The 26,713-nt window shown below is 45.0% G+C and overlaps 1 protein-coding gene across 3 annotated transcripts; it reads right to left on the bottom strand.

Annotated features, from left to right (window-relative positions):
• Positions 1 to 6: 6 nt before the first annotated feature.
• LOC129862142 (AMP deaminase 3-like) lies at positions 7 to 26,713 on the bottom strand. Of its 3 annotated transcripts, none has more exons than XM_055933515.1 (16): positions 26,419 to 26,713; positions 16,969 to 17,076; positions 7,589 to 7,814; positions 7,184 to 7,367; positions 6,869 to 7,034; positions 6,409 to 6,628; positions 6,169 to 6,298; positions 5,835 to 6,029; positions 5,436 to 5,567; positions 5,199 to 5,362; positions 4,591 to 4,717; positions 4,109 to 4,272; positions 3,795 to 3,915; positions 2,801 to 2,974; positions 2,456 to 2,566; positions 7 to 2,177 (listed from the first exon to the last, which is right to left on the bottom strand). In XM_055933515.1, the coding sequence occupies exons 2-16, from the start codon at positions 17,024 to 17,026 to the stop codon at positions 2,001 to 2,003; spliced, it is 2,349 nt and encodes a 782-aa protein (XP_055789490.1). In that variant the 5' UTR covers positions 17,027 to 17,076; positions 26,419 to 26,713; the 3' UTR covers positions 7 to 2,000. The 3 variants fall into 3 exon arrangements, with proteins under 3 accessions (XP_055789490.1, XP_055789491.1, XP_055789492.1); XM_055933516.1 differs by lacking the exon at positions 26,419 to 26,713 and adding an exon at positions 15,099 to 15,221 and having other exon boundaries at positions 16,969 to 17,055; XM_055933517.1 differs by lacking the exon at positions 16,969 to 17,076.

The following is a 26,713-nucleotide window of genomic DNA, read 5'->3' as shown; positions in this document are numbered from 1 at the left end:
CGCCTATTCTAAGTAACTCTTTATTGTCATATAAAAACAAATGTCCCGATCATACACGTACAGTTGAGTGACATTTGTGCTGCATTCAGACAATGAACCAATTCTAGGGTGAAAGTTTGTCATAGTCGGCACATGATTACAATTCACCTTTTGTCAAGTGCTTTTTGTCAATGATATGATGACCACATAAGAGAAGCATTCAAAATGATAGAAAGTGCTCTGTAGTTAACCTCTTACCAAAGTTGTATAATAAAAAACACCACTCGCTCTCATACCCAGCTACAAACTTAGTAACAGTGCATCAAAATGTATGGCTATTCTTTAAATGTGAGTCCCTTCACCTGATAGAACACAATAATATCCCTTCTACCATTATGTACTGTAATTCAAATAGAAAGGCAAAAAATGGCTCTGCTCTCGGATTGGCTTTCATTCTGGCGTGAGAACTCTTGTATTGACACAGTTGGTAGTATTTGTTGAACAGGACCTGGGAGTGGCAGTGTACAGGCAGTGTCCCTCTGGCTCTCATGTTCAACTACAAAACTGGTTTTCTAGTTGAACATGAGAACCAGGTAAGGATTAAGTTCTGCTTTCTCAAAGATCATAAAAAACCTGCATGCAAATGAGTCAAGAGGACATGGGTACTGTGTGATTTGCCTAGTATGGTGCTGTTAGCTTGGCTTGATGGGGTGTAGCTTACACAGTACGGTCTTATTAATTTATTCTCTCAGTATTACCATAGCCCGTAACAGTTGGATCTTTCCACCAATTCGGTGCCTTTTGAGAAGTGTAACTTGCTTTAAAAAAATGTATGTTCTCCTAATTTTACATTCTGTCATAAAGAGTACACATTCAACTTAATAAAAACACATTCCCCATCTCGAGGTTAAATAAAAAAATTACTAGAGCCTATTAAGTGTCAAATAAAGTAACAGGGTTGACCGTGACAGGGTTGACCGTGACAGGGTTGACCGTGACAGGGTTGACTGTGACAGGGTTGACTGTGACAGGGTTGACCGTAGCAGGGTTGACCGTAGCAGGGTTGACCGTAGCAGGGTTGACTGTAGCAGGGTTGACGATTTCATTTTAAATCAGCCATAAATCCCCTTGTGAGAGGGGGAATGGAAACTTGTTGTGTACAACAGGGAGGGGCAATTGAATGCAAACGTCTATCTGTATATCTATGGGTAACAGGGTTGACATGTTATGCTCGACCTTCTCAGTTTTCTGCCACTAAACACCAGCAAATGGCCAAGAAGAGTAGAACCAGCTCACTTGCTTTTACACTATGATTTGACAATTAATGTTCAATGTTTCTTTTGAAAAAACAGTTTATAAAGGAATGGTTTCAATATATTAAAATTGAATTTCAGTTCACGTAACATGGTTGACGTTAAAATGAGGGACTGACGTAAATAAATCACTAATCGGATTCAATTAATAATAATTTTTAGAAATGACTGTCAAAGCAACAAAATAACTAGGGCTTTACCATGATGGTGAAAACATGAGACATTTTGGGGTTAAATGGGTTGAATCTTCCTAGAAGTCACAGAAGGTGCATGTAGGGACATGTCAAAATGCTGAGTTTTGGCACTTTAGCAAGTCTTCGTTCAAGTAAAAAATATGATTGAATTCTCCATGTGGTCTATATTAAAAGTCACTATTTAATATTAAAGGCTTTTAAAATTCAATATTGGTGCACAATGTCTACATAAAATAACAAAGGGATGCAAAAGGCACTAATTTCATGGAATGACCCAGTACAGTACTTAGCTGTGGTCTAGAGCTGAAATAGAGAGACTAGAGGTCACATTATCTCCTGACCCAAACCATACAGTGCTGTCTCAGATACTATCTTTTCACATTGACCTTTCCAGCACGGTTCTAGCAACTACTGTGCAGTGAATGTGTAACCACTGACCAGGCAAGCACTGTACGGCTCAGCTTGGCTAAGCCTGGCTCAGCTCAGTAGTGTGAAAAGGGTCTCTGTGCTGTGGTCACTCTACCTGGGTGCCGCTGGCCTCGGTCTTTACGGCCTCCACCAGGAAGCTGAGCTCATTGCACAGAGTCTCGTGGCGGTAGGCCATGCGGATCTGAGCCACGTTGGTCCGTCTGATGTCATTTCCCTCCGGCCCGTCCTGCAGGTAGTTGGGCCCCAGGAAGTGCTGCTTTTCCTGGCAGGAGTAAAGGGAGGAGTAAAGGGGGATATGTGTGACCTCTGTGACACAGCACACTGAGGCATACTCAGGAATTACATGAGAGGGATGGCTACAGAAATCACTTATGAGGTGACGTCATGGTGTGTTCTCCTGAACTGTTGGCATGAGCGTCATTTTCAGGATGTTGAAGACATCTGTCATAGTCAGCAGGCCAGGCATTACTAGTGTTTACCACAACACTACAATTTATCAAGCAGTTCTATTTACCAAGTATTTTCTGTTGTTTACTGTACCTGATGAGACAGACCACTCTGCAGCACACTGTTCCTGGCGATCTCACACGTGTCACAGGTGCTTAGCTTCCACAGCTGGGCTGCAATGGCATACTCCTCCATCAAGGCCTCCTGCAGCATGGACAAACAGACGGGGGAGTTTTCCCAAAGCTTCTTCGCTAACATATTATTTTATTTCACACACATTGATTTTACAATTGTTACTCTCTTGCGGCTGGGTTGGATAGATATAAAACATTATGGTGATAGCTTCATCTTGCCTTCTGGTGGGCTAGTTGTAACTTCTGCCACATTGCTTACACCTATCCAATCCTTTTAGATCTATCTACTGAAGTGCCCAGTGACCTTGGTGTAGTGGAACTGCATGGGGTCGTCGGTGGACAGGGACACACACAGGCCTTTCTGGAGGAACTCCTTCAGAGGGTTTTTGGAGTACTCCAGGAACAGGCTGTTGTTGCTCAGAGGAGACATGGCGATGGGGACCTGGGCCAGGTAGTACAGGTACTGCAGCACAGGACTCTGGGGAAGGAGAGAGATGGAGAGATGTCAACACTCCCTTTGTCTTGGCCATGACCCATGTCCAGGGCCATGACCGATCAGTTCCCTTTCTAACTGCCTACCTAATTTAGGCAAGTGCTGGCTCGGCTGTCTGCTGCGTCTTCTTGATGAAATGGCATCACTACTAAAAGGTCAGCTTCACTGTCAAGTTCCAGAGAAAGCTTTCCCAAACCTCATTCTTTGGTTGTGCAATTATAGGTCTTGATTTACTGACCAATCCTTAACATAACAGTTAGGTATGATAAAGCATTAAATAGACAGATGTAACAGATCCCAGATAAATCTGATTACTTCATGATTTGGATGATCAATCGTGCAAATATTCTGACTGTAGACTGAAAGTTTACAAAAACACGTAGATCTGTCTGCAAAGACACAGGTTGTTTTTGGTGTACTCGTTTCCACTGAAACTAGAAATATAGCTGAGTAAGCAGCTGATTTGTCATGTATCATCCCAGACATTGGGAACTGAACAGGATGGAGCTGCGATGATCAATAATGTCCTTTTGACACAAAGATCCTGATGAAATGTGGAATAACTCAGTTCTCAGTCAGTGGGCTGTCTGACCTTTTGGGTTAAAAAAAGTTTCTGTAGAAAGCAAGCAAGCAATTTTGGCCGTTTTGGAGATTTGAAATGGATTAGAACAGAAGTGGAAGGCTTCCATTCCCACTGAAACTGTGGCTCAGCACCGCATTCAAAGATTATAATCCCTGTTACGTTACTACTCAATCTTGGCCATTTCATAGGTAATGATTAGGGGTCAGAGTTGAGGTGTCGGACCTTCTTTAGGTTGAGGCCGTGGGAGATGTTGTCAGCCGTGAGGAAGGCAGAGACCAGGTGGGTGATGGACCCGGCCTCGCCACAGTGGGGCCGGAACTGGAAGGTATTGAGGCCTCGTTCCCTGGGGGAAAACAAACAATGACGCGTCACATTACATAAAGACAAGACATATTTATATAACAGTAGGACAAATAAATATATATTTTACCGTATAATGCTGAGTCTACCTTTAATCATAGCAGTAGGCTACACATGGGAATACTATCAGTACAATACATGTTTACTTGACACCCTGGTCCGGAGCATGGACTTACTTCCTCAGGTTGTTGAGCACCATGATGTTGGCGTACATGTAGAAGAGGTAGTAACTGTAGGGTGGGTTTTCGCCTGAGGTCCACTCCTCAGGTTTGGGGCTCTTGTAGGAGAACATGTGGTCGCTGTGCTTGGACTCATCATCCACACTGTCGAACCCAGTTACCTACAGGACAGGAGGTGTGGATCTGAACATGTGCCATAGCTGGTGCACGGTAGACATTCTGACACAAAATGTCTGCCATGCATGATGCTAGACCCAGGAGGGTGCTACCTATTGGTGGTGGTGGAAGTAGTGAGTTACTCTCATACACTGTAAGATGCTTTGAGACCCAGGGGAAAGTACTACTGTATAAATGCAATCTAATATCAACATTTTGATTATTAGGATGAATGTGAATTATAGCTCTTTCACCAACATTTCTGACTTGTAGAACCAGTTTGATAAAGTTTAGCCACCCTGCCGTGTGTTGTAAATACTCACATATTTCAAGAAAATGTGCATCTCCTTGTTCTTTTGTGGATTGACTGTGGCCTTGAACAGTGGGAGGAAAATATTTTCCAGCAGCTTGGCGTAGTTCGGTATTATGTTCTTGGACTTGAAAATGTCACTGCAAGACAAAACGAGACATTTGTGAAACTGATATCTTTAGACATGTAATTTGCTTGATCACTGTAAGACTGATGATGGATTCAGTTCAACTGTTGATTGATTTGATAATAATGTTGACCACTGCCTTTATTTGTACAAGTAGCAGCACCATTCCTTCTAGCCTTTGTGTGTCTTATACACCTGTCATTGATTGGTATGTGCAAACAAGAGCTGGTAATCAACGGGGTAAAAGTTAAATAACAGCTATTAATTATGGGACCATCACCCTGGTTTACAATGTAACATGTCACACTTTATATGTGTCCACTGCCATGGAACAATTACAAGTAGTGTAGTCTTACAAAGACCATTACGATTGAAGCATTATAGTGTCACTAGTCTTAAAATCAGCATTGAGAGCAGCATTGCCTTTATCTTAATTTTGTCAAGCTTCTGTGCCAGGTTTGGATGTGTATAATTCTTCTATCTGTGGCACTTACTAGATCCTGGGCACCTGGATGACCCAGCGCATGTTGGGGGAGTGCACCTTGTGCTGGATGAACCATGAGGCCAGGCTCTCCCACTCGACAGGGGAGCGGCCGTAGATGGACATACGGGGCTCTGCATGCTGGTACTTACTCTCCTCCAGCTCATGGGCAACTTCCTGTTATAGAGGAAGTGAATAGGATGTTAGAGATGCCCATGATGGTGAAGTTGTGCATAAGTTGACACTATACCTTGATGATGCGAGCAAAGTATTCCCCTTTGATGTAGTTGTCTGTTTTCAGGTAAATCTCTCGGAGTTCGCTGGCTCCCACTGGGTTGTACTTGGAGTTGAACTTGTCAAAGCGGTGGAATGTTTGCCTTCCCTAAGAGAGTAAACACCATTCTCAGAGAAACTGCTGTCAATTTACATGGAACCTACTGCCAAACTGCAATTGTTTACAGACTTAATTCTGAATATTCATATGTGCATTATAAAGGTGCTATAAACTGCTTATGAACAGTTTAATTGTGAAGCAGAATAGGTGTTTTAAATGTGTTAAATTGATGTAACCTATAAACTGTAATAACCTAAATACTGTCCAATATTATTCCAAGCATTAGAACATTAGGTGTTTTGGGAACATTCTTACAGCGTGAACATCCAGGGAGTCCACAGTGAGGTCATAGGGGTCCATGGTCAGGGTGTCAAACACCTGTTTCAAGGTGAGCTTTTGGCCCCCCTTCTCCAGCACCACTCGGTCCGCCTCGGTCTTGTAGGTGGTCTGGATGAACTTCAGCAGGTGCTTTTGGTTCATGCAAGCAGCTGCGTGGATGTGAGTGTCTACCTGGAGGTATGAGGAAACATAAGCCGGAAAAAATGTGTCAGCTTGTTCTAAAGCACAGCTTGAGTCAGTGAAATGTAATCATGGGAGTTTTTCAACCCTATTTATTTGTATTACACCTTAGATTTTATATATCACCAACCTTCCTGACGTTATAGAAGTCTCTGTGAGGAACACGTTTCAGCTCCTTCAGCTCAGCCATCTCATTCAGCATCTCATGCAGATAGAACTTGGAGGCCATGAAGTTCAGTCGTCTGTGGCAGTAGGTTTTCCTGTGTGAAGAATGATATTAGATGATATTACAAACACCGTAATAGATGGGGTCATTGAGAATTAGGCAACAGTCAGTGTGAGGTGGTGATGTGGGCGGTGGGGTGTTCACGTGGGCCCGTCGGCGATCATGGCGAGGACATGGCTGAGGTCAATGGCGAAGGTCTCCAGGTCAGGGTAGGGCAGGCTGCGGGGCTGCTGCTGCTTCAGGGCCTCTGCGTCATTGTACACATACACAATTCCGTCCTTCATCTGCAATGTGTAGTTCAGATCATCAGGGATGCCCTCCGTAGTGTATGGGTCCTCCCCCTCTTGAGGGCAGGGGCACATGTCTGCAGAGGACAGGATTAGATGGGTGAACAGAGGGGAGAGAGAGGAAACGGCTTAAGAAGTGTCTCGAGTGGAGTTACTTTTCCTTTGGGTTCTTTTCGAAGCTTGAGCTCAGAAGTAATCAAGGCAAAGCTGTTTCTAGAGCACTTTGATCCAAAGTCCTACACTGTAGGACTTGTTAGATTGATGAGCAGGTATTGGTATGTGGTTGATGCCCGGGTGTGTACAGTTTGATTTTCTACCTGGCAAGATCTCCTCCTCCACGTTCCACTTCTGGTTCTCAGCGCTACGGAGGAACTGGGCGGTGGTCCTGGGGAAGCGGTGGTAGGCCAGCCTGGAGTACTTCTCCCTGATAAACAGGGCTTTAATCAGGGTCTTGGCTGCCTGCTCATAGTCCTCCACTGTGATCTGGGAAAAACATGTGTTGACAAGACCATAGGCATTAGAAATGGCCAGCCCATGCCTTGATATAACTTTTCATTCATTGCATGTAGTAGGAAATGATTTGTGATGTGATTAAATGATGAATGAATATATGATTGTATAATGCCCCTTACCCCTGCACAATAGTCTCCGCTAATGGTGACCCTCTGGAACTCTAGGGAGTTCTCTGTGATACAGTGGGCGCCAGGGGCGAACAGAGGGGCGACCACAGACAAAGCCCACTCTGGACTGATGTTGAGGGAACTGGGGAACTGCTGAGATAACGACTGGGAACGCTTCATTTTGAAACTCTTCTTCCTGGAGAGACCAACATCATACAAGTCGATAGGTGGAAAATGAGACGCCATGCCGACTCCTATTAAAAATCAAGTGAGATCAGCTCCTTTTTAACTCCATGACATTCAAGTCACTTGAGGAAAATTAACCTCACTGACAAAAAGTCATAAATTTAAGTTAATTTGACTTGAACGGAATCAAACTGACAATTAGACCCCATTAATTGATTTGTGCCCTCTGACCTTTTAGTGCTCTCCTCAGAGTACTGCTCGGCGATCTCCTTGAGCATCTCTCGCTCCCGGACCTGGTTCATGCCAATGGGACAGTCCTCAGACACCGTGTACATGGACAGGGAATCCTTGGTGTCCTCCTCCTTCAGCGCCGAGGCATACACCTTCTCTGCCAGCAGACGCACTGACTCATCCACCTCGCTCAGCAAGACCTTGGGGAACTGACGCGGCATCTCTTCTGCAACAGAGGAACACACAGGAGCTTTTATTATGCAGGATTGATCGAGCATACTGTATACATTAAATATAATGTCCTTTTTTTAGGTTTAACACACATGGTTGTTACATATGCTCAATATCATTAAAATGGATTTATAAGTGACTTATAAATGAAGACTGTTGGTATGATTATTATATATCTTGTTGATTACAGTCATGTTTTCACTCTTGGTTTAAGTATATGAACTAATACTGCTGTTATGGAAATCAAAACATCTTAGGAGAGGCAGTAAATACAAGTACAGCATGCTGAATGTGAGAGCATGGTGTACTGGGGACACGTGTCCTTGTCTTCTGTTTTTATGTGCCTTCATACAGTGAACACAACTATTCACCAACTAGGTCAACTAGAGACATTGTCACCATTGCACTCCTGGGTTGTAGGTCACTCATTGAGTAGGAAGAGGAAAATCCTTTACCCACCCACTCTGTGTCCAATTATGTAAGCGACTATATATATTTTGTTTATAAGTCATTTTAGAAAATGGCATTAATAATGTATTGAAAGGTCCAGTGCAGCTGTTTGTATATCAACATCAAAACACTTATGTGTAACAATTATGTACCTTACTGTAATAGTTTTCCATTAAAATTGATAAAAACTTATTTTTAGCAACAAAAACATTTTTCAAGCAATAATTTTGCTAGGACTGTCTGTGGTCTGAGTGGGGAGGGGGAAACGTAAACTAGCTGTTATTGGCAGAGAGGTTTGGAACTCTCCTTGTTATCGGTTTATTAACCAATTTACCAACTGGTAATGTCACCAGACAAGCCGAAACTCCCGCCCATGTAAACAGGCTGATTTAAACCAACCACTATCAGGAAATAACACTGATCACACTTTTACAGTTTTAGTTTCATTAGCTGTTGTACAATAGCATATGTTGTAGTGTATGTGGACACCCCTTAAAATTGGTGAATTCTTCTATTTCAGTCACACCCCTTTCTGACAGGTGTATAAAATCGCGCACACCGCCATGCAATCTCCATCTCCATCAAAAATTGCCAGTAGAATGGCCGTACTGAAGAGCTCAGTGACTTTCAACATGGCACCGTCATAGGATGCCACCTATCCAACAAGGAGGTTCGTCAAATTTTTGCCCTGCTAGAGCTTCCCCAGTCAACTGTAAGTGCTGTTATTGTGAAGTGGAAATGTCTAGGAGCAACAATGGCTCAGCCGCGAAGCGGTAGGCAACACAAGCTCACAGAACGTGGACCACCAAGTGCTGAAGCGCATAGCGTGTAAAAATATTTGTCCTCAGTAGCAACACTCACTACCGAGTTCCAAACTGCCTCTGGAAGCAACGTCAGCACAAGAACTGTTCGTCGAGAGCTTCATACAATGGGTTTCCATGGCCGAGCAGCCGCACACAAGCCTAAGATCACCATGCGCAATGCCTAGCGCCGGCTGGAGTGGTGTAAAGCGCTCCGTCATTCGACTCTGGAGCAGTAGAAACGCGTTCTTTTGAGTGATGAATCACACTTCACCATCTGGTAGTCCAACGGATGAATCTGGGTTTGGCAGATGCCAGGAGAACGCTACCTGCCCGAATGCATAGTGCCAACTGTAACGTTTGGTGGAGGAGGAATAATGTGCTGTTTTTCATGGTTCGGGCTAGGCCCCTTAGTTCTAGTGAAGGGAAGTCAATGCTACAGCATACAATGACATTCTAGAATAAAACTTCTAACTTTGTGGCAACAGTTTGGTGAATGCCCTTTCCTGTTTCAGCATGACAATACCTCCGTGCACAAAGCGAGGTCCATACAGAAATGGTTTGTTGAGATCGGTGAAGAAGAACTTGACTTGCCTGCACAGAGCCCTGACCTCAACCCCATCTAACACCTGAAGGATAAATCGGCACGCCGACTGCGAGCCAAGCCTAATCGCCCAACATCAGTGCCCCCACCTCACTAATGCTGTTGTGGCTGAATGGAAGCAAGTCCCTGCAGCAATGTTCCAACATCTAGGGGAAGGCCTTCCCAGAAGAGTGGAGGCTGTTATAGCAGCAAAGGGGGGACCAACTCCATATTAATGCCCATGATTTTGGAGTGAGATGTTCGACGAGCAGGTGACCACATACTTTTGGTGCACTTTTGGTGCGGTAAAAGTTGAGTATGCATAAAAACCGTTAAGGTTGAGTATGCATAAGTATGCATACTGAGTATGCATAAAAACATACAAGTGTGTGTGAGGAGGTGTGTGACACATAGTAGGATATGTAAATATATAAAGTGTTAATGAACTTATGGCTGATCATGGAAATATGAATACCGCACAGGATGCAAAAACATATATATATTTTCTAATATGGACCATATTGGGGAACTGCCTCCCCATTCCCCCCAACAAAAAACAAATATACCACTATTAGGGCAACAATTAAGAAGTTTAAAACCATTGGAATAATGGTAAACATGCCTGGTATTGGACACCATTCCCTGGTATTGGATAATAAAAGCCTTTATTGAGAGCAACCAACCAATGTAAATCCTGGAGTTTGCTAAACGGCATTGGCACTTGGATAAGAACTGGGTGTTATGGTCAGATGAGATGAAAATATAGCTATTTGCCCATGCACACCAGCGGTGGGTTTGGCCTCGAAAGAAGAATGCAAATGCAGAAAATAACCTCATACATACTGTAAAATATGGTGGTGGATCTTTGATGTTATGGGGCTGTTTTGCTTCCATTGTTTCTGAGACCCTTGTTAAGGCCAACGGCATCGTGTGAACTCTACCTTGTACTACGATATTTTTGCCAAAAACCTGGTTGCCTCTAGAAGGAGGCTGAAATTTGGCCGCAAGTGGATCGTCCAGCAAGAAAATAACCCCAAGCACAAATCAAAATCCACAAAGAAATTATTAATTGACCACAAAATCAACATTTTGAAATGGCCATCTATGTCTCCGGACTTGAACCCCATTGAAAACCTGTGGTTTGAATTAAAGAGGGCAGTCCATAAGCGCAGACAAACGGATATCAAGGATCTGGAAGGATTCTGTATTGAGGAATTGTCTAAGATCCCTCCCAATGTGTTCTCTAATCTCATAAAACATTTGAGAAAAAGTCTCAGTGCCGTTATCCTCACAAGGGGAGGGTGCCGGAGTATTGAAAACAGGGGTGCCAATAATTTTAACAGCTATCTATTTTAGATTGTATTATTATTCTCTTTCTCTGAGCAATTGTATTAGAATACAATATTATAATTATCCCTTTTTTTTGCATTGACAATATACTGTAGCTCGGTATTTGTATTATTTTATATATATTTATTATATATACTTTTTAGCGCATCTTTATCAAGGGTGCCAATCATTTTGGATGTGACTACATACAACACAGTCAACAACCATGTATATTAGGTGAGTTTTAATGATAGCAAAAAAATGGTGTTATTTATTAAGTGTTTTACTTGCTGTCATGATTTAGTTGTTGACTTTGTGTCTGTGTATCACGTATACTCCCTCACCCAGGGCTCGAAGTCATCAAGCTGCTCATTGTTACGCACACCTGTCACCATCGCTACGCACATCAGCGCCTCATCAGACTCACCTGGACTCAATCACCTGCCTGATTACCTTCCCTATAAATGTCACTCCCTTTGGTTCTTTCCCTAGGCGTTATTGTTTCTGTTCCAGTGTTCATGTCTGTACACTACCTGTGTTTTTTGTTATGGTCTATGTTGATTCATTTATAAAATACACTCCCTGAACTTGCTTTCCAACTCCCAATGTACATGGTGAGGAAGGTCAATGCCTCTACACACAATAACATAGAATCCAAACACACATCATCATCAAACTGCTCTGGCACCCCAATGGTGGAACAAACTCCCTTACGACGCCAGGTCAGCGGAGTCAATCACCACCTTCCGGAGACACCTGAAACCCCACCTCTTTAAGGAATACCTAGGATAGGATAAAGTAATCCTTCTAACCCCCCCCCCCCCTTAAAAGAGTTAGATGCACTATTGTAAAGTGGTTGTTCCACTGGATATCATAAGGTGAATGCACCAATTTGTAAGTCGCTCTGGATAAGAGCGTCTGCTAAATGACTTAAATGTAATGTAAATGTAAATGTAACTGTCAACCTATCCTAACTGATTTTAATTTCCTCTAAAAATGCCCCTTTCTCTGCGTTTGGCTATTGTCACAGTCTTTTCCTGCACCTAGGAAGTGCTCTATCCCGTAGATCCTGACACTCAGAGTTCCCCAAGCCATAGGCATTCAATGACCTCTGCCTTTCATATAACGTCCATCATCACACAACACAACAAGATGGTCAGTAGGTAGCTTTATCTCTCACTCTTACCTTCTGCAGTCATCCGGGCCATGCCTGGCTCTCTGGCTCTGAGTGACGAGCCTGTATTTCCCAGTGGTGACTCTGTCTCTCTTGTGAATCTCTTTCTATGACTGTGTTGATCACTACTATGATGCAGGTGTGGCTCCCTGTTGTGACTGTCTTGGTCTCTGTTTTGACTGTAGTCTCTAACTGCCTATTGTGACTGTCTTGGTCTCTGTTTTGACTAGTCTCTAGCTGCCTGTTGTGACTGTCTTGGTCTCTGTTTTGACTGTAGTCTCTAACTGCTTGTTGTGACTGTCTTGGTCTCTGTTTTGACTGGTAATCTCTACCTGCTTGTTGTGACTGTCTTGGTCTCTGTTTTGACTGTGGTCTCTAACTGCTTGTTGTGACTGTCTTGGTCTCTGTTTTGACTGGTAATCTCTAACTGCTTGTTGTGACTGTCTTGGTCTCTGTTTTGACTGGTAATCTCTAACTGCTTGTTGTGACTGTCTTGGTCTCTGTTTTGACTGTAGTCTCTAACTGCCTTTTGTGACTGTCTTGGTCTCTGTTTTGACTGTAGTCTCTAACTGCTTGTTGTGACTGTTTTGGTCTCTGTTTTGACTGTAGTCTCTAACTGCTTGTTGTGACTGTCTTGGTCTCTGTTTTGACTGTCGTCTCTAACTGCTTGTTGTGACTGTCTTGGTCTCTGTTTTGACTGGTAATCTCTAACTGCTTGTTGTGACTGTCTTGGTCTCTGTTTTGACTGGTAATCTCTAACTGCTTGTTGTGACTGTCTTGGTCTCTGTTTTGACTGTAGTCTCTAACTGCCTATTGTGACTGTCTTGGTCTCTGTTTTGACTAGTCTCTAGCTGCCTGTTGTGACTGTCTTGGTCTCTGTTTTGACTGTAGTCTCTAACTGCTTGTTGTGACTGTCTTGGTCTCTGTTTTGACTGTAGTCTCTAACTGCCTATTGTGACTGTCTTGGTCTCTGTTTTGACTGTAGTCTCTAACTGCTTGTTGTGACTGTCTTGGTCTCTGTTTTGACTGGTAATCTCTAACTGCTTGTTGTGACTGTCTTGGTCTCTGTTTTGACTGGTAATCTCTAACTGTTTGTTGTGACTGTCTTGGTCTCTGTTTTGACTGGTAATCTCTAACTGCTTGTTGTGACTGTCTTGGTCTCTGTTTTGACTGTAGTCTCTAACTGCTTGTTGTGACTGTCTTGGTCTCTGTTTTGACTGTAGTCTCTAACTGCCTATTGTGACTGTCTTGGTCTCTGTTTTGACTGTAGTCTCTAACTGCTTGTTGTGACTGTCTTGGTCTCTGTTTTGACTGGTAATCTCTAACTGCTTGTTGTGACTGTCTTGGTCTCTGTTTTGACTGGTAATCTCTAACTGTTTATTGTGACTGTCTTGGTCTCTGTTTTGACTGTAGTCTCTAACTGCCTCTGTCTCTTCAGTGTGATACAGTGTCTTTATCTCATTCAGTGTGTCTTTCTCTGGCTTTGCTCAGTTGTTTATCAACTCCTGTCTCTGTATGAGGCAGCTGGTTGTTGCTGTGTCTTGAGTATCCTTCTCCCTCTCTATTTCAGGAGACTGGGAGCATCACGGAGACCGCGCCAGCTAATCCAAACTGTGTATGTCCAACTGTCTCTCAGCACGGAGGGTGAGGCAGTTACTTACTGTAGTATGGGGTGATGGCTTCTTGACCACCCACAACGCACTGTAACAGTTCTAAGGGGAACAGGAGAGCAGAGGACATAATGCTTTCTTGAATAGATCATTACTGGCAGGAGGCAACCTCTTTGCCTTTGATCTTATAGCCATGTCCTTGAGGGAGGCAAGCAAGATGCTCTGCTAAACGACAAAGAGAAAACACATGCTTGTCTGTCTGTACCAGCTGCCTCTACTAAAAGCCATACCCAGAACTGGGCCCTGCCTGCCTGCCAGGAGAATAGCAACCACGCCCTTTACTGTGTTGGCCAGACAACTGAGATTAAACAGGTTTCCATAATCCAGAACAGGACCAAAAATACAAGTACCTGACAGAATAAAATGTGCTGTGCCCATTAGAGCTAATGGCAATGTATGTGTCACGTCCTGACCATAGAGAGCCCTTATTTTCTATGGTAGAGTAGGTCAGGGCGTGACTGGGGGTTAGTCTAGTTTATATTTTCTATGTGGGGTTCTAGTTTTGTTTTTCTATGTTGGTGATTTTGTATGATTCCCAATTAGAGGCAGCTGGTAATCGTTGTCTCTAATTGAGGATCATATTTAGGTAGCTTGTTTTTACCTGTGTTTTGTGGGATATTGTTTATGGGTAGTTGTATGTCAGCACTCCCTTGTCGTTTCGTTCTTGCTTTATTGTTTTGTGCGTTTCAATAAATATAGATGTGGAACCCAGATCACGCTGCACGTTGGTCCGAGTATGCTTCTAACGATCGTGACAGTATGGAACACTCTGACCCTGAAACATTGTGCCATACTGAATGAAACACACCGAAACAGCCAGGACACAATGTTGCAGTAAACTGCATACATTCCCAACCCCATATACTTTGATAGACCTTGACGTAGGATATCAGGCATAGAGTACCGAATCTTGTTTGCAGTGAGTGGCCTAGTGTTCGCCTTTACCCTTACTATACGCTGGGTGTCAACAGACAAGCTTTCCCCCCAAGCCCTTACATAAGCAAACATAATGTAATCCAACAGCAGTATGCTGAATCACCAGGGTGACAAATGCCAGGAACTATTTGTGCTGTGTAATAATAACACCAGTCCACTGACAGGGAATGGAAAGGGTCTGGAAAAAGACAGCTAGAGGGCAGTTCAAAATATGTAAATCATATCCAGTCAAAACATGCAAAACCCGAAAAGAACGTCGACACTCAGGACTACTACTTACTCCAAAGTGTAATAAAGCTGAGAAGGTGGTAGATACAGTAAGTTGTGCATTGTTTACCTGTTCAGAGTTGTGTCCTGTTGCTACAGAATCAGATGAGTGGAGTGTGTGGTGCTCTCAGGGGACTAGTTCTATTTATTTGAATTTCTTTACAGCTGAGCGGCATCTCCTGGCCTCTCCTTTCTTTGCAGGAAAACAATTGGGAGAAACTTGACTCAGCCTGTGAAGTGTTGCTGTAGTACATGCCCATCCCACAGAGCTCTGTGTATGTGTGTCAGTCCTGTCTTGTCTTGCCCTCCCCAGACACAAAACTACTTCCCCATCTTTCACTCCCACTCAGAGCCACACATAACCACAACCTCTCTCAAGTTACTGTTATGTTTGAGTAACTTTGGCATTGCAATTGTATTATGTAACACCTCTTATGAATTATTGTGAAGACAGACCAGACAGACACCATACAAATGGTAGTCAGAGTCAATCATTACACTGTTGTGTGTGAAAGCACACTAAACACACCTTAAACTTAGCGTAGGCATGGGCTCTGTAGGCTTAAGCTCACTTGATAAACCAGCTCCTGCGTAACAGTATGGTGACAGCGAAGCCTCTAAATTTAGGAAAGAAAAGGTCTCTTACACCATTCAGCAGAGATAAGAGAACCAGCTCCCTTATTATCAACAGCAACTCAGTTATAGAGGAAGTGTTTACAGACATACTATATGGAATGTTGGTACAGAGGCTATGCTCTCTTTAAAGGCCTGGCATGTGACAATCTCTCCAAATTGTTTCTCTCTCTGTGATGAAAAAAGCTGAAGTTACATGCAGTAGTACCACATCCAACCTGGCATGTGTCACATTTTGTGGGTCACACATACCATATTTCCTCTATCAAGACATACTAATGTAGTAATATCGCCAAATAAAATACAATGTTACACCCATGCTTGCGGTGCTGCACATGATTATGAGTGTATGTGTATCAACTCAATCAACACAGTATTGTTCAGCGTAAATGTGTGTGTCTTGTTATTGCACCCTGCTGTACAGTATGTCCAGGACACTCATGCCCTGTTCTTAGCTCATAAATGCTGGTAGAGAACAATGGAATGCCCTGGGCTGCATTCTCACCTCAGAATTCAGATTATTTTTGGGCAGAGAGTCAAGAAATGTCAGGGCTGGCATGGTATCTGAGCGCAGAGTAGAAGCTGCTACACTAGATTTTCCTTATGCGGGGCATGAGTGTCCTGGACATACTGTACAGCAGGGTGCAATAACAAGACACACACATTTACGCTGAACAATACTGTGTTGATTGAGTTGATACACATACACTCATAATCATGTGCAGCACCGCAAGCATGGGTGTAACATTGTATTTTATTTGGCGATATTACTACATTAGTATGTCTTGATAGAGGAAATGTGGTATGAGTGACCCACAAAATGTGACACATGCCAGGTTGGATGTGGTACTACTGCATGTAACTTCAGCTTTTTTCATCACAGAGAGAGAAACAATTTGGAGAGATTGTCACATGCCAGGCCTTTAAAGAGAGCATAGCCTCTGTACCAACATTCCATATAGTATGTCTGTAAACACTTCCTCTATAACTGAGTTGCTGTTGATAATAAGGGAGCTGGTTCTCTTATCTCTGCTGAATGGTGTAAGAGACCTTCTCTTTCCTAAATTTAGAGGCTTCGCTGTCACCATACTGTTACGCAGGAGCTGGTTTATCAAGTGAGTTTAAGCCTACAGAGCCCATGCCTACGCTAAGTTTAAGGTGTGTTTTGTGTGCTTTCACGTAATTTTGGCCCAGTTGCTGTCTTTCTTGCATTGATATGTGTGTAAAAGTACATGCGAATATGCATGTGCAAAGTGCGTGCAGGTGCGTCTCTGCGTGTGTGAGTGGGTTTCCACTGCATTGCTTACTTTTCCCCAAGTTGTGAGTGGACTTCTGCTTGAATTGGGGCGTGTCTCTTCTCTTCATCTTCTTTAATATCTGGGCCAATTATGCAAAATGTACAGGAAACACCTAAACTGCAGAATACAAGGCAAGATTATAAAACCATGGTTCACAGAGCATAAAAATAGAACTCACTAGCTAGATTACACTACACTATCATTATCATAAGGCTCAAAGCTGGGTCTTTACAGTGTTGTAACTGCTATACATTTAGTCATTTAATCATTTGAGGAAAAAATATCAGAATTGGGCTGCCTGTGCAAATGCATCCTACGAGAGACAGAATAAGTGGTTACAGTGCATTCAGAAAGTATTCATACCCCTTGATTTTTTTCAAAATGTTGTTGTTACAGCCTGAATTGTAAATGGACAAAATTGAGATTTTGTGTCAATGGCCTACACACAATACCCCATAATGTGAAAGTATTTTTTTAATACATTTTTACAAATTGATAAATAATGAAAGCTGAAATGTCTTGAGTCAATAACTACTCAACCCCTTTGTTATGGCAAGCCGAAATAAGTTCAGGAGTAAAAATATAAAGTAAAAAAGTTTAAAAAAGCACCAGACCATTTTTTTTCAATTTTTGCATAAAACGACATACCCAGATCTAACTGCCTGTAGCTCAGGACCTGAAGCAAGGATATGCATATTCTTGAAACCATTTGAAAGGAAACGCTTTGTAGTTTGTGGAAATGTGAAATGAATGTAGGATTATATAACACATTAGATCTGGTAAAAGAATAAGATGGTGCCGACAGAGATTGTTTTTTTTAATGTATTATTTATTACATTGTTACACCAGGAAATCTTAAGTCTTATTACATACAGCCTGGAATAACTATTGGATATAAGAGCGACGTCAATTTACCAGGAATACGACTTTCCCGAAGCGGTTACTCTGTTTGGACCACCACCCAGGACAATGGATCTAATCACAGAAGCCGACCCAAAACAAAGGTGCCGCAGAAGGGACAGACGGAGCGGCCTCCTGGTCAGGCTTCGTAGACGTGCACATCGCCCACCTCTCCAGAGTATACTATTCGCCTACTACCTGATAACAAGGTAGACGAAATTCGAGCAAGGGTTGCCTTCCAGAGAGACATCAGAGATTGTAACAACCTATGTTTCACAGAAACATGGCTCCCTCGGGATATGTTGTCGGAATCGGTTCAGCCACCGTGCTTCTACCATGCATCGCCCCGACAGAGATAAACACCTCTCTGTGAAGAGGAAGGGCGGGGGTTTATGATTCATGATTAATGACTCATGGTGTAATCATAACAACATACAGGAACTCAAGTCCTTCTGCTCACCCGACCTAGAATTCCTTAAAATCAAATGCCGGCCATATTACCTCCCAAGAGAATTCTCGTCAGTTATCGTCACAGCTGTGTACATTCCCCCTCAAGCAGACACCACGACGGCCCTCAAGGAACTTCACTAGACTCTATGTAAACTGGAAACCATATATCTTGAGGCGGCATTTATTGTAGCTGGGGATTTTAACAAAGCAAATTTGAGAACAAGGCTACCTAAATTATATCAGCATATTGATTGTAGTACTCGCAGGGGTAATACACACGATCACTGCTACTCTAACTTCCGCGGTGCATATAAAGCCCTCCCTTTGGCAAATCCAACCACGATGCCATCTTGCTCCTACCGTCTTGCCAGTACAGGGACAAAGTGGGGTCACAATACAACGGATCAGACACGAGACGTATGTGGCAGGGTCTACAGGAAATTCCGGACTACAAAAAGAAAACCAGCCACGTCACGGACACCGACGTCACGCATCCAGACAAACTAAACACCTTCTTTGACCGCTTTAAGGATAATACAGTGCCACTGTCGCGGCCCGCTAACAAGGACTGAGCCCCCCTCTCCTTCTCCGTGGCCGAAGTGAGTAAAACATTTAAACGTGTTAACCCTTGCAAACTGCTGGCCCAGACGGCATCCCTAGCTGCGTCCTCAGAGCATGCACAGACCAGCTGGAAGATGTGTTTACGGACATATTCAATCGCTCCCTATTCCAGTCTGCTGTCCCCACATGCTTCAAGATGGCTACCATTGTTCCTGTACCCAAGAAGACAAAAATAACTGAACTAAATGACTACCGCCCCGTAGCACTCACTTCTGTCATCATGAAGTGCTTTGAGAGACTAGTCAAGGATCATATCACCTCTACCTTACCTGCCACCCTAAACCCACTTCAGTTTGCATACTGCCCAGACGATGCAATCGCCATCACACTGCACACTGCCCTAGCCCATCTGGACAAGAGGAATACCTATGTAAGAATGTTGTTCATTGACTACAGCTCAGCATTCAACACCATAGTACCCTCCAAGCTCATCATCAAGCTGGAGACCCTGGGTCTCAACCCCGCCCTGTGCAATTGGGTCCTGGACTTTCTGACGGGCCACCCCCAGGTAGTGAAGGTAGAAGACAACATCTCCACTTCGCTGACCCTCAACACTGGGGCCCCACATGGGTGCGTGTTCAGCCCCCTGCTGTACTCCCTGTTTTCCCACGACTGCGTGGCCATGCAGGCCTCCAACTCAATCATCAAATTTACAGATGACACAACAGTAGTTGGCTTGATTATCAACGACGACGAGACAGCTTACAGAGAGGAGGTGAGGGCTCTCGGAGTGTGGTGTCGGAAAACAACCTCTCACTCAACGTCAACAAAACAAAGGAGACGATCGTGGACTTCAGGAAACAGCAGAGGGTGCACCCCTCTATCTACATCGAAATGACAGCAGTGGAGAAGGTGGAGAGTTTTTAGTTCCTCAGTGTACACATCACAGACAAACTGAAATGGTCCACCCACACAAGCAGTGTTGTGAAGAAGGCACAACAGCGCCTCTTCAACCTCAGGAGGCTGAAGACATTTGGCTTGTCACCCAAAACCCTGACACACTTTCCCAGATGCACAATCGAGAGCATCCTGTCTCGCTCTATCACAGCTTGGTACAGCAACTGCACTGCCCTCAACCACAAGGCTCTCCAGAGGGTAGTGAGGTCTGCACAAAGCATTACCGGGGGCAAACTACCTGCCCTCCATGACACCTACAGCACCCGATGTCACAGGAAGGCCCAAAAAATAATCAAGGACAACAATCACCCGAGCCACTGCCATTTCACACCGCTACCATCCAGAAGGTGAGGTTAGTACAGGTGCATCAAAGCTGGGACCGAGAGACTGAAAAACAGCTTCTATCTCAAGGCCATCAGACTGCTAAACAGCAGTCACTAACTCAGAGAGGCTGCTTTCTATACTGAGACCCAATCACTGGCCACTTTAATAAATGGATCACTAGTCACTTTAAACAATGCCATTTGAAATAATGCCACTTTAATAATGTTTACATATCTTACATTACTCCTATTACATGTATATACTGTATTTTATACCATCTATTGCACCTTGCCTGTGCCGCTCGGCCATCGCTTATCCATATATTTATATGTGCATATTCTCATTCACCCCAGTAGATTTGTGTGTAGTAGGTAGTCGTTGGGGAATTGTTAGATTACTTGTTAGATTTTACTGCACTGTCGGAACTATAAGCACAAGCATTTCGCTACATTCGCATTAACATCTGCTAACCATGCCTATGTGACCAATAAACCCCGGAAACAGCAGGGGGTGAAACTGTTAAACCCAGTTCCTACATTTTAATATAAAAATGGATTTTATCAAACGAAACTATGCTACATTTTATCTCAGGGACCCTCAGGATGACACATGAGAGCCATATTACTGAATGTAAGTACATTATTTACCTTCAGAGGTGAATGTATCAAACCAGTTACCGAGATAAAAGTTTTTGTTGTTGTTGTGCACTCTCCTCAAACAATGGTATTTTTTCACTGTATAGCTACTGTGAAATGGACAGTGCAGTTGAATTAACAAGATTTCAAGCTTTCTGCACATATAAGACACGCATATGTCCTGGAAAGTTGGCTGTTACTTACAACTTCATTCTAGTCACATTAGCGCACGTTAGCAAAAAACGTCCCAGTATAGGGACACCGATCCCGTAGAGGTTTTAACCACTTTAACCCAATGCTGGCGCTAAGACCACACTCATGAGCTGTCTAGGGCCATAAGCAAACAAGAAAATGCTCGGCCAGAGGTGGCGCTCCTAGTGGCTGATGACTTTAATGTAGGAAAACTGAAATCCGTTTTACCTAATTTCTACCAGCATGTCACCTGTGCCTCTAGTGGTGAAAAAACTCTAGATCGCTTTTACTCCACACACAGAGATGTGAAACAAAGCTCTCTGTCGCCCTCCATTTGGCAAATCTCACCATAACTCTATCCTCTTGAGCAAAAACTCAAACTTATAAGAAATCTAAGGTAACCTGTCTAAAGGACTACCGACCCGTAGCACTCACGTCTGTAGCCATGAAGTGCTTTGAAATGCTGGTCATGGCTCACATCAACACCATTATCCCAGAAACCCTAGATCCACTCCAATTTGCATACCGCCCCAACAGATCCACAGATGATGCAATCTCTATTGCACTCCAGACTTCCCTTTCTCAGCTGGACAAAAGGAACACTTATGTGAGAATGCTATTCATTGACTTCAGCTTAGTGTTCAACACCATAGTGGTGGGACTAAACACCTCCCTCTGCAACTGGATCCTGGACTTCCTGACGGGCCGCTCCCAGGTGGTAAGGTCGGTAACAACACATCTGCCACACTGATCCTCAACACAGGGGCCCCTCAGGGGTACGTGCTCAGTCCCCTCCTGTACTCCATGTTCACTCATGACTGCACGGCCAGGCACGACTACAACACCATTAATAAGTTTGCCGATGACACAACAGTGGTAGGCCTGGTCACCACCAACGACGAGACAGACTATAGGGAGGAGGTCAAAGACCTGACCATCTAGGACAATAACCTCTCCCTCAACGTGATCAAGACAAAAAAGATGATTGTGGACTACAGGAAACTACAGGAAAGGAGGACCGAGCACGCCCCCATTCTCATCGACGGGTCTGTAGTGGAGCAGGTTGAGAGTTTCAAGTTCCTTGAGGTCCACATCACCAACAAACTAACATGGTCCATGCACATCAAGACAGTCGTGAAGAGGGCACAACAAAACCTACTCCCTCTCAGGAGACTGAAAAGATTTGGCATGAGTCCTCAGATCCTCAAAAGCTTCTACAGTTTGCATCACTGCCTGATATGGCAACTGCTCGGCCTCCAACCGCAAGGCACTACAAAGGGTAGTGCGTATGGCCAAGTACATCACTGGGGCCAAGCTTCCTGCCATCCAGGACCTCTATACCAGGCGGTGTCAGAGGAAGGCCCTAAAAATTGTCAAAGACTCCAGCCACCCTAGTCATAGACTGTTCTCTCTGCTACCGCACGGCAAGCGGTACCGGTGCTTCAAGTCTAGGTCCAAAAGGCTTCTAAACAGCTTCTACCCCCAAGCCCTAAGACTCCTGAACATCTAATCAAATGGCTACCCAGACTATTTGCATAGCCCCCCCCCCCCCTCACCCGCTCTTTTACGCCGCTGCTAATCTCTGTTATTATCTATGCATAGTCACTTCAATAACTCTAACTCTAAATTACTATTGCCCTGAGGCACTCACGTCTGTAGCCATGAAATGCTTTGGAAGGCTGGTCATGGCTCACATCAACACCGTCATTCAAAACACCCTGGACCCATTCCAATTCACATACCGCCCCAACAGATTCACAGATGACGCAATCTCTATTGCAATCCACACTTCCCTTCCCCACCTGGAAAAAAGGAACACATATGTGAGAATGCACAGTGCCCTCCAAGTTCATCACTAAACTAAGGACCCTGGGATTAAACACCTCACTCGGCAACTTGATCCTGGGCAACACATCTGCCATGCTGACCCTCAACACGGGGGCCCCACAGGCGATCCTGTATTCCCTGTTCACCCACGACTGCATGGCCGCATACAACTGCAGCACCATCATTAAGTTTGCAGACGACACAGTGGTGGTAGGCCTGATCCCTGGCGATGATGAGACAGCCTACAGGGAGGAGGTGTCACGATCGTCTTGAGGATAATGAGTGGACCAAGGCGCAGCGTGTGAAAAATACATCTCTTTTATTTGAGACGAGTGAAACACGAAACAAACACTTATAACAAAACGAAACAAAACAACAAACGACCGTGAAGCTACAAACGTAAGTGCATTACAACAGCTACAAACGTTCTACATAGACAATTACCCACAAAACCCAATGCCTATGGCTGCCTTAAATATGGCTCTCAATCAGAGACAATGAACCACAGCTGCCTCTAATTGAGAACCAATCTAGGCAGCCATAGACATACAAACCCCTAGACAATCCAAAAACACATACATTCCCCATGTCACACCCTGACCTAACTAAAATAATAAAGAAAACAAAGAATACTCAGGCCAGGGCGTGACAGTACCCCCCCCCCCCCCCCCCCCAAAGGTGCGGACTCCGGCCGCAAAACCTAACACAGAAGGGGAGGGTCCGGGTTGGGCCTTCCTATGGCGGCGGCTCGGGTGCGGGACGTGACCCCCACTCCACCATTGTCAATACCAGCTTTGGTGTCTCTGGTAGATCCTGGCTGACTGGCGGCTCTGGAAGATCCTGGCTGGCTGCGGCTCTGGCTGCTCATGGCTGGCTGGCGACTCTGGCTGCTCATGGCTGGCTGGCGACTCTGGCTGCTCATGGCTGGCTGGCGACTCTGGCTGCTCATGGCTGGCTGGCGACTCTGGCTGCTCATGGCTGGCTGGCGACTCTGGCTGCTCATGGCTGGCTGGCGACTCTGGCTGCTCATGGCTGGCTGGCGACTCTGGCTGCTCATGGCTGGCTGGCGACTCTGGCTGCTCATGGCTGGCTGGGGACTCTGGCTGCTCATGGCTGGCTGGCGACTCTGGCTGCTCATGGCTGGCTGGCGACTCTGGCTGCTCATGGCTGGTTGGCGACTCTGGCTGCTCATGGCTGGTTGGCGACTCTGGCTGCTCATGGCTGGCTGGCGGCTCGGGACAGACGGGCGGCTCTGACGGCTCGGGACAGACGGGCGGCTCTGACGGCTCGGGACAGACGGGCGGCTCTGACGGCTCGGGACAGACGAGCAGTGCAGGCGGCGTTGGGCAGACGGCCGACTCTGACCTGCTGAGGCGCACAGTAGGCCTGGTGCGTGGTGCCGGAACTGGTGGTACCGGACTGGAGACACGCACCTCAAGGCTAGTGCGGGGAGCAGGAACAGGGCACACTGAATTCTTGAGGCGCACTATAGGCCTGGTGCGTGGTACCGGAACTGGTGGTACCGGGCTGAGGGCACGCACCTCAGGGCGAGTGCAGGGAGAAGGAACAGTGCGTACAGGGCTCCGGAGACGCACAGGAGGCTTGGTGTGTGGTACCGGAACTGGAGGTACCGGGCTGGGGACACGCACCTGAAGGCTAGTGCGGGGAGAAGGAACAGGGCATACTGGACCCTGGAGACGCACATTAGGCCTAGTGTGTGGTGCCGGAACTGGTGGTACCGGGCTGGGGACACGCCTCTCAGGGCTAGTGCGGGGAGAAGGAACATGGTGCATACTGCACCCTGGAGACGCACATTAGGCCTAGTGCGTGGTGCCGGCACTGGTGGTACCGGGCTGGGGACACGCATCTCAGGGCTAGTGCGGGGAGCAGCAACAGGACGCCCCCCCCAAGAAATGTTTGGGTTTGACTCTCGGGCTTCCAGCCTTGCTTCTGTGCTGCCTCCTCATATCGCCTCCTCTCAGCTTTAGCTGCCTCCAGCTCTTCACGAGGGAGGCGATATTCTCCCGGTTGAACCCAAGGTCCCTTACCTTCCAGTATCTCCTCCCAAGTCCAAGAATCCTTTATGCGGTGCTCCTGCTGCTGCTTAACACACTGCTTGGTCCCGGTTTGGTGGGTAATTCTGTCACAATCGTCTTGAGGATAATGAGTGGACCAAGGCGCAGCGTGTGAAAAATACATCTCTTTTATTTGAGACGAGTGAAACACGAAACGAACACTTATAACAAAATGAAACAAAACAACAAACGACCGTGAAGCTATAAACGTAAGTGCAATACAAAAGCTACAAACGTTCTACATAGACAATTACCCACAAAACCCAATGCCTATGGCTGCCTTAAATATGGCTCTCAATCAGAGACAATGAACCACAGCTGCCTCTAATTGAGAACCAATCTAGGCAGCCATAGACATACAAACACCTAGACAAGACGCTGACCCATTTAACATACAAACCCCTAGACAATCCAAAAACACATACATTCCCCATGTCACACCCTGACCTAACTAAAATAATAAAGATAACAAAGAATACTAAGGCCAGGGCGTGACAGGAGGTCAGAGACATTGCAGTGTTGAGCAAGGACAACAACCTCTCCCTCATCGTCAGCAAGACAAAGGAGCTGATCACAGACTACAGGAAATGGAGGGCCCAGCACGCCCCATCCTCATCGACTGGGCTGTTGTGGAACAGGTCGAGATCTTTGGGACAAGTCTCTGAATGTCCTTGAGTGGCCCAGCCAGAGCACGGACTTGAACCCGATCGAACATCTCTGGAGAGACCTGAAAATAACTGTGCAGCGACGCTCCCCATCCAATCTGACAGAGCTTGAGATGATCTGCAGAGAAGAATGGGCAAAACTCCCCAAATACAGGTGTGTTCCAAGCTTGTAGCGTCATACCCAGAAAGACTCATAGCTGTAATCGCTACCAAAGGTGATTTTAACATGTATTGAATACGTATGTAAATGAGATATATCTGTATTTCATTCTCAATAAATTAGCAAATAATTCTGAAAACAAAATTATTGTCACACCCTGATCTGTTTCACCTGTCCTTGTGCTTGTCTCCACCCCCTCCAGGTGTCGCCCATCTTCCCCATTATCCCCTGGGTATTTATACCTTTGTTTTCTGTTTGTCTGTGCCAGTTCGTCTTGTTTGCCAAGTCAACCAGCGTTTTTCTCCTAGCTCCTGTTTTTCCCAGTCTCTGTTTTTCTCTTCCTCCTGGTTCTGACCCCTGTCCTGACTCTGAGCCTGGCTGCCTGACCATTCTGCCTGCCCCTGACCTCGAGCCTGTCTACTGCCCTGTACCGTTTTGGACTCTGACCTGGTTATGAACTCTTGCCTGTCCCCGACCTGCCTTTTGACTACCCCTTGGACTATAATAAATATCAGAGCTCAAACCATCTGCATCTGTGTCTCACCTTCTGTCGTTATAATTGTATTTAATCAATTTTAAATTCTGGCTGTAACACAACACAAAGTCAAGGGGTACGAATACTTTCTGAATGTACTGTAGGTACAGTAGGTATGCACATAAACAAAGGTGTATGTATTTATATGCAAGTGTGTTAGGTTTGAAGCTGCTCTTACCTGGTCTGTGTTGTTAAACAGTGAAGAACACCTCTCTCTCAGCTGCTTTAGACGGATGTGTGCGTGCAAGCAAAATGAGCAGGCGCACAGCTAGTCAATCCCTTCACTGCCGGCTGGGAAACGAAAATAACCCGTTTATGCAAATAATTGCACCATGAAGTGAAACTGTAAAATAACAAAAGTTATGTTTCAATAAGAGTGATACACTTTTGACTACATGTAGCCCAACTAAACCTAACTTTCCTGAGAGTATGATGGAAAGTGTTTCAATGTCCGTAAACCAACTTCCTTATAT

The sequence above is a fragment of the Salvelinus fontinalis genome, chromosome 9, assembly GCF_029448725.1.
Source record: "Salvelinus fontinalis isolate EN_2023a chromosome 9, ASM2944872v1, whole genome shotgun sequence".
Taxonomy (NCBI): domain Eukaryota; kingdom Metazoa; phylum Chordata; class Actinopteri; order Salmoniformes; family Salmonidae; genus Salvelinus; species Salvelinus fontinalis.
Note: the sequence above shows the minus strand (reverse complement) of the source record. Positions and strands in the feature narration are given on the sequence as shown.

Bases quoted from the DNA above. Each gene is read 5' to 3' on its own strand.
- LOC129862142 (XM_055933515.1), bottom strand. From the start codon at position 17,026: ATGAAGAGAAGAGACACGCCCCAATTCAAGCAGAAGTCCACTCACAAC. The intron at 6,629-6,868 runs GTAGAAAATCAA...TGTCCTCTGCAG, and splicing joins GGAGGAGGAGATCTTGCCAG to ACATGTGCCCCTGCCCTCAA. The intron at 5,568-5,834 runs GTAAGAATGTTC...TTACTCTCTTAG, and splicing joins ACTCCCTGGATGTTCACGCT to GGAAGGCAAACATTCCACCG.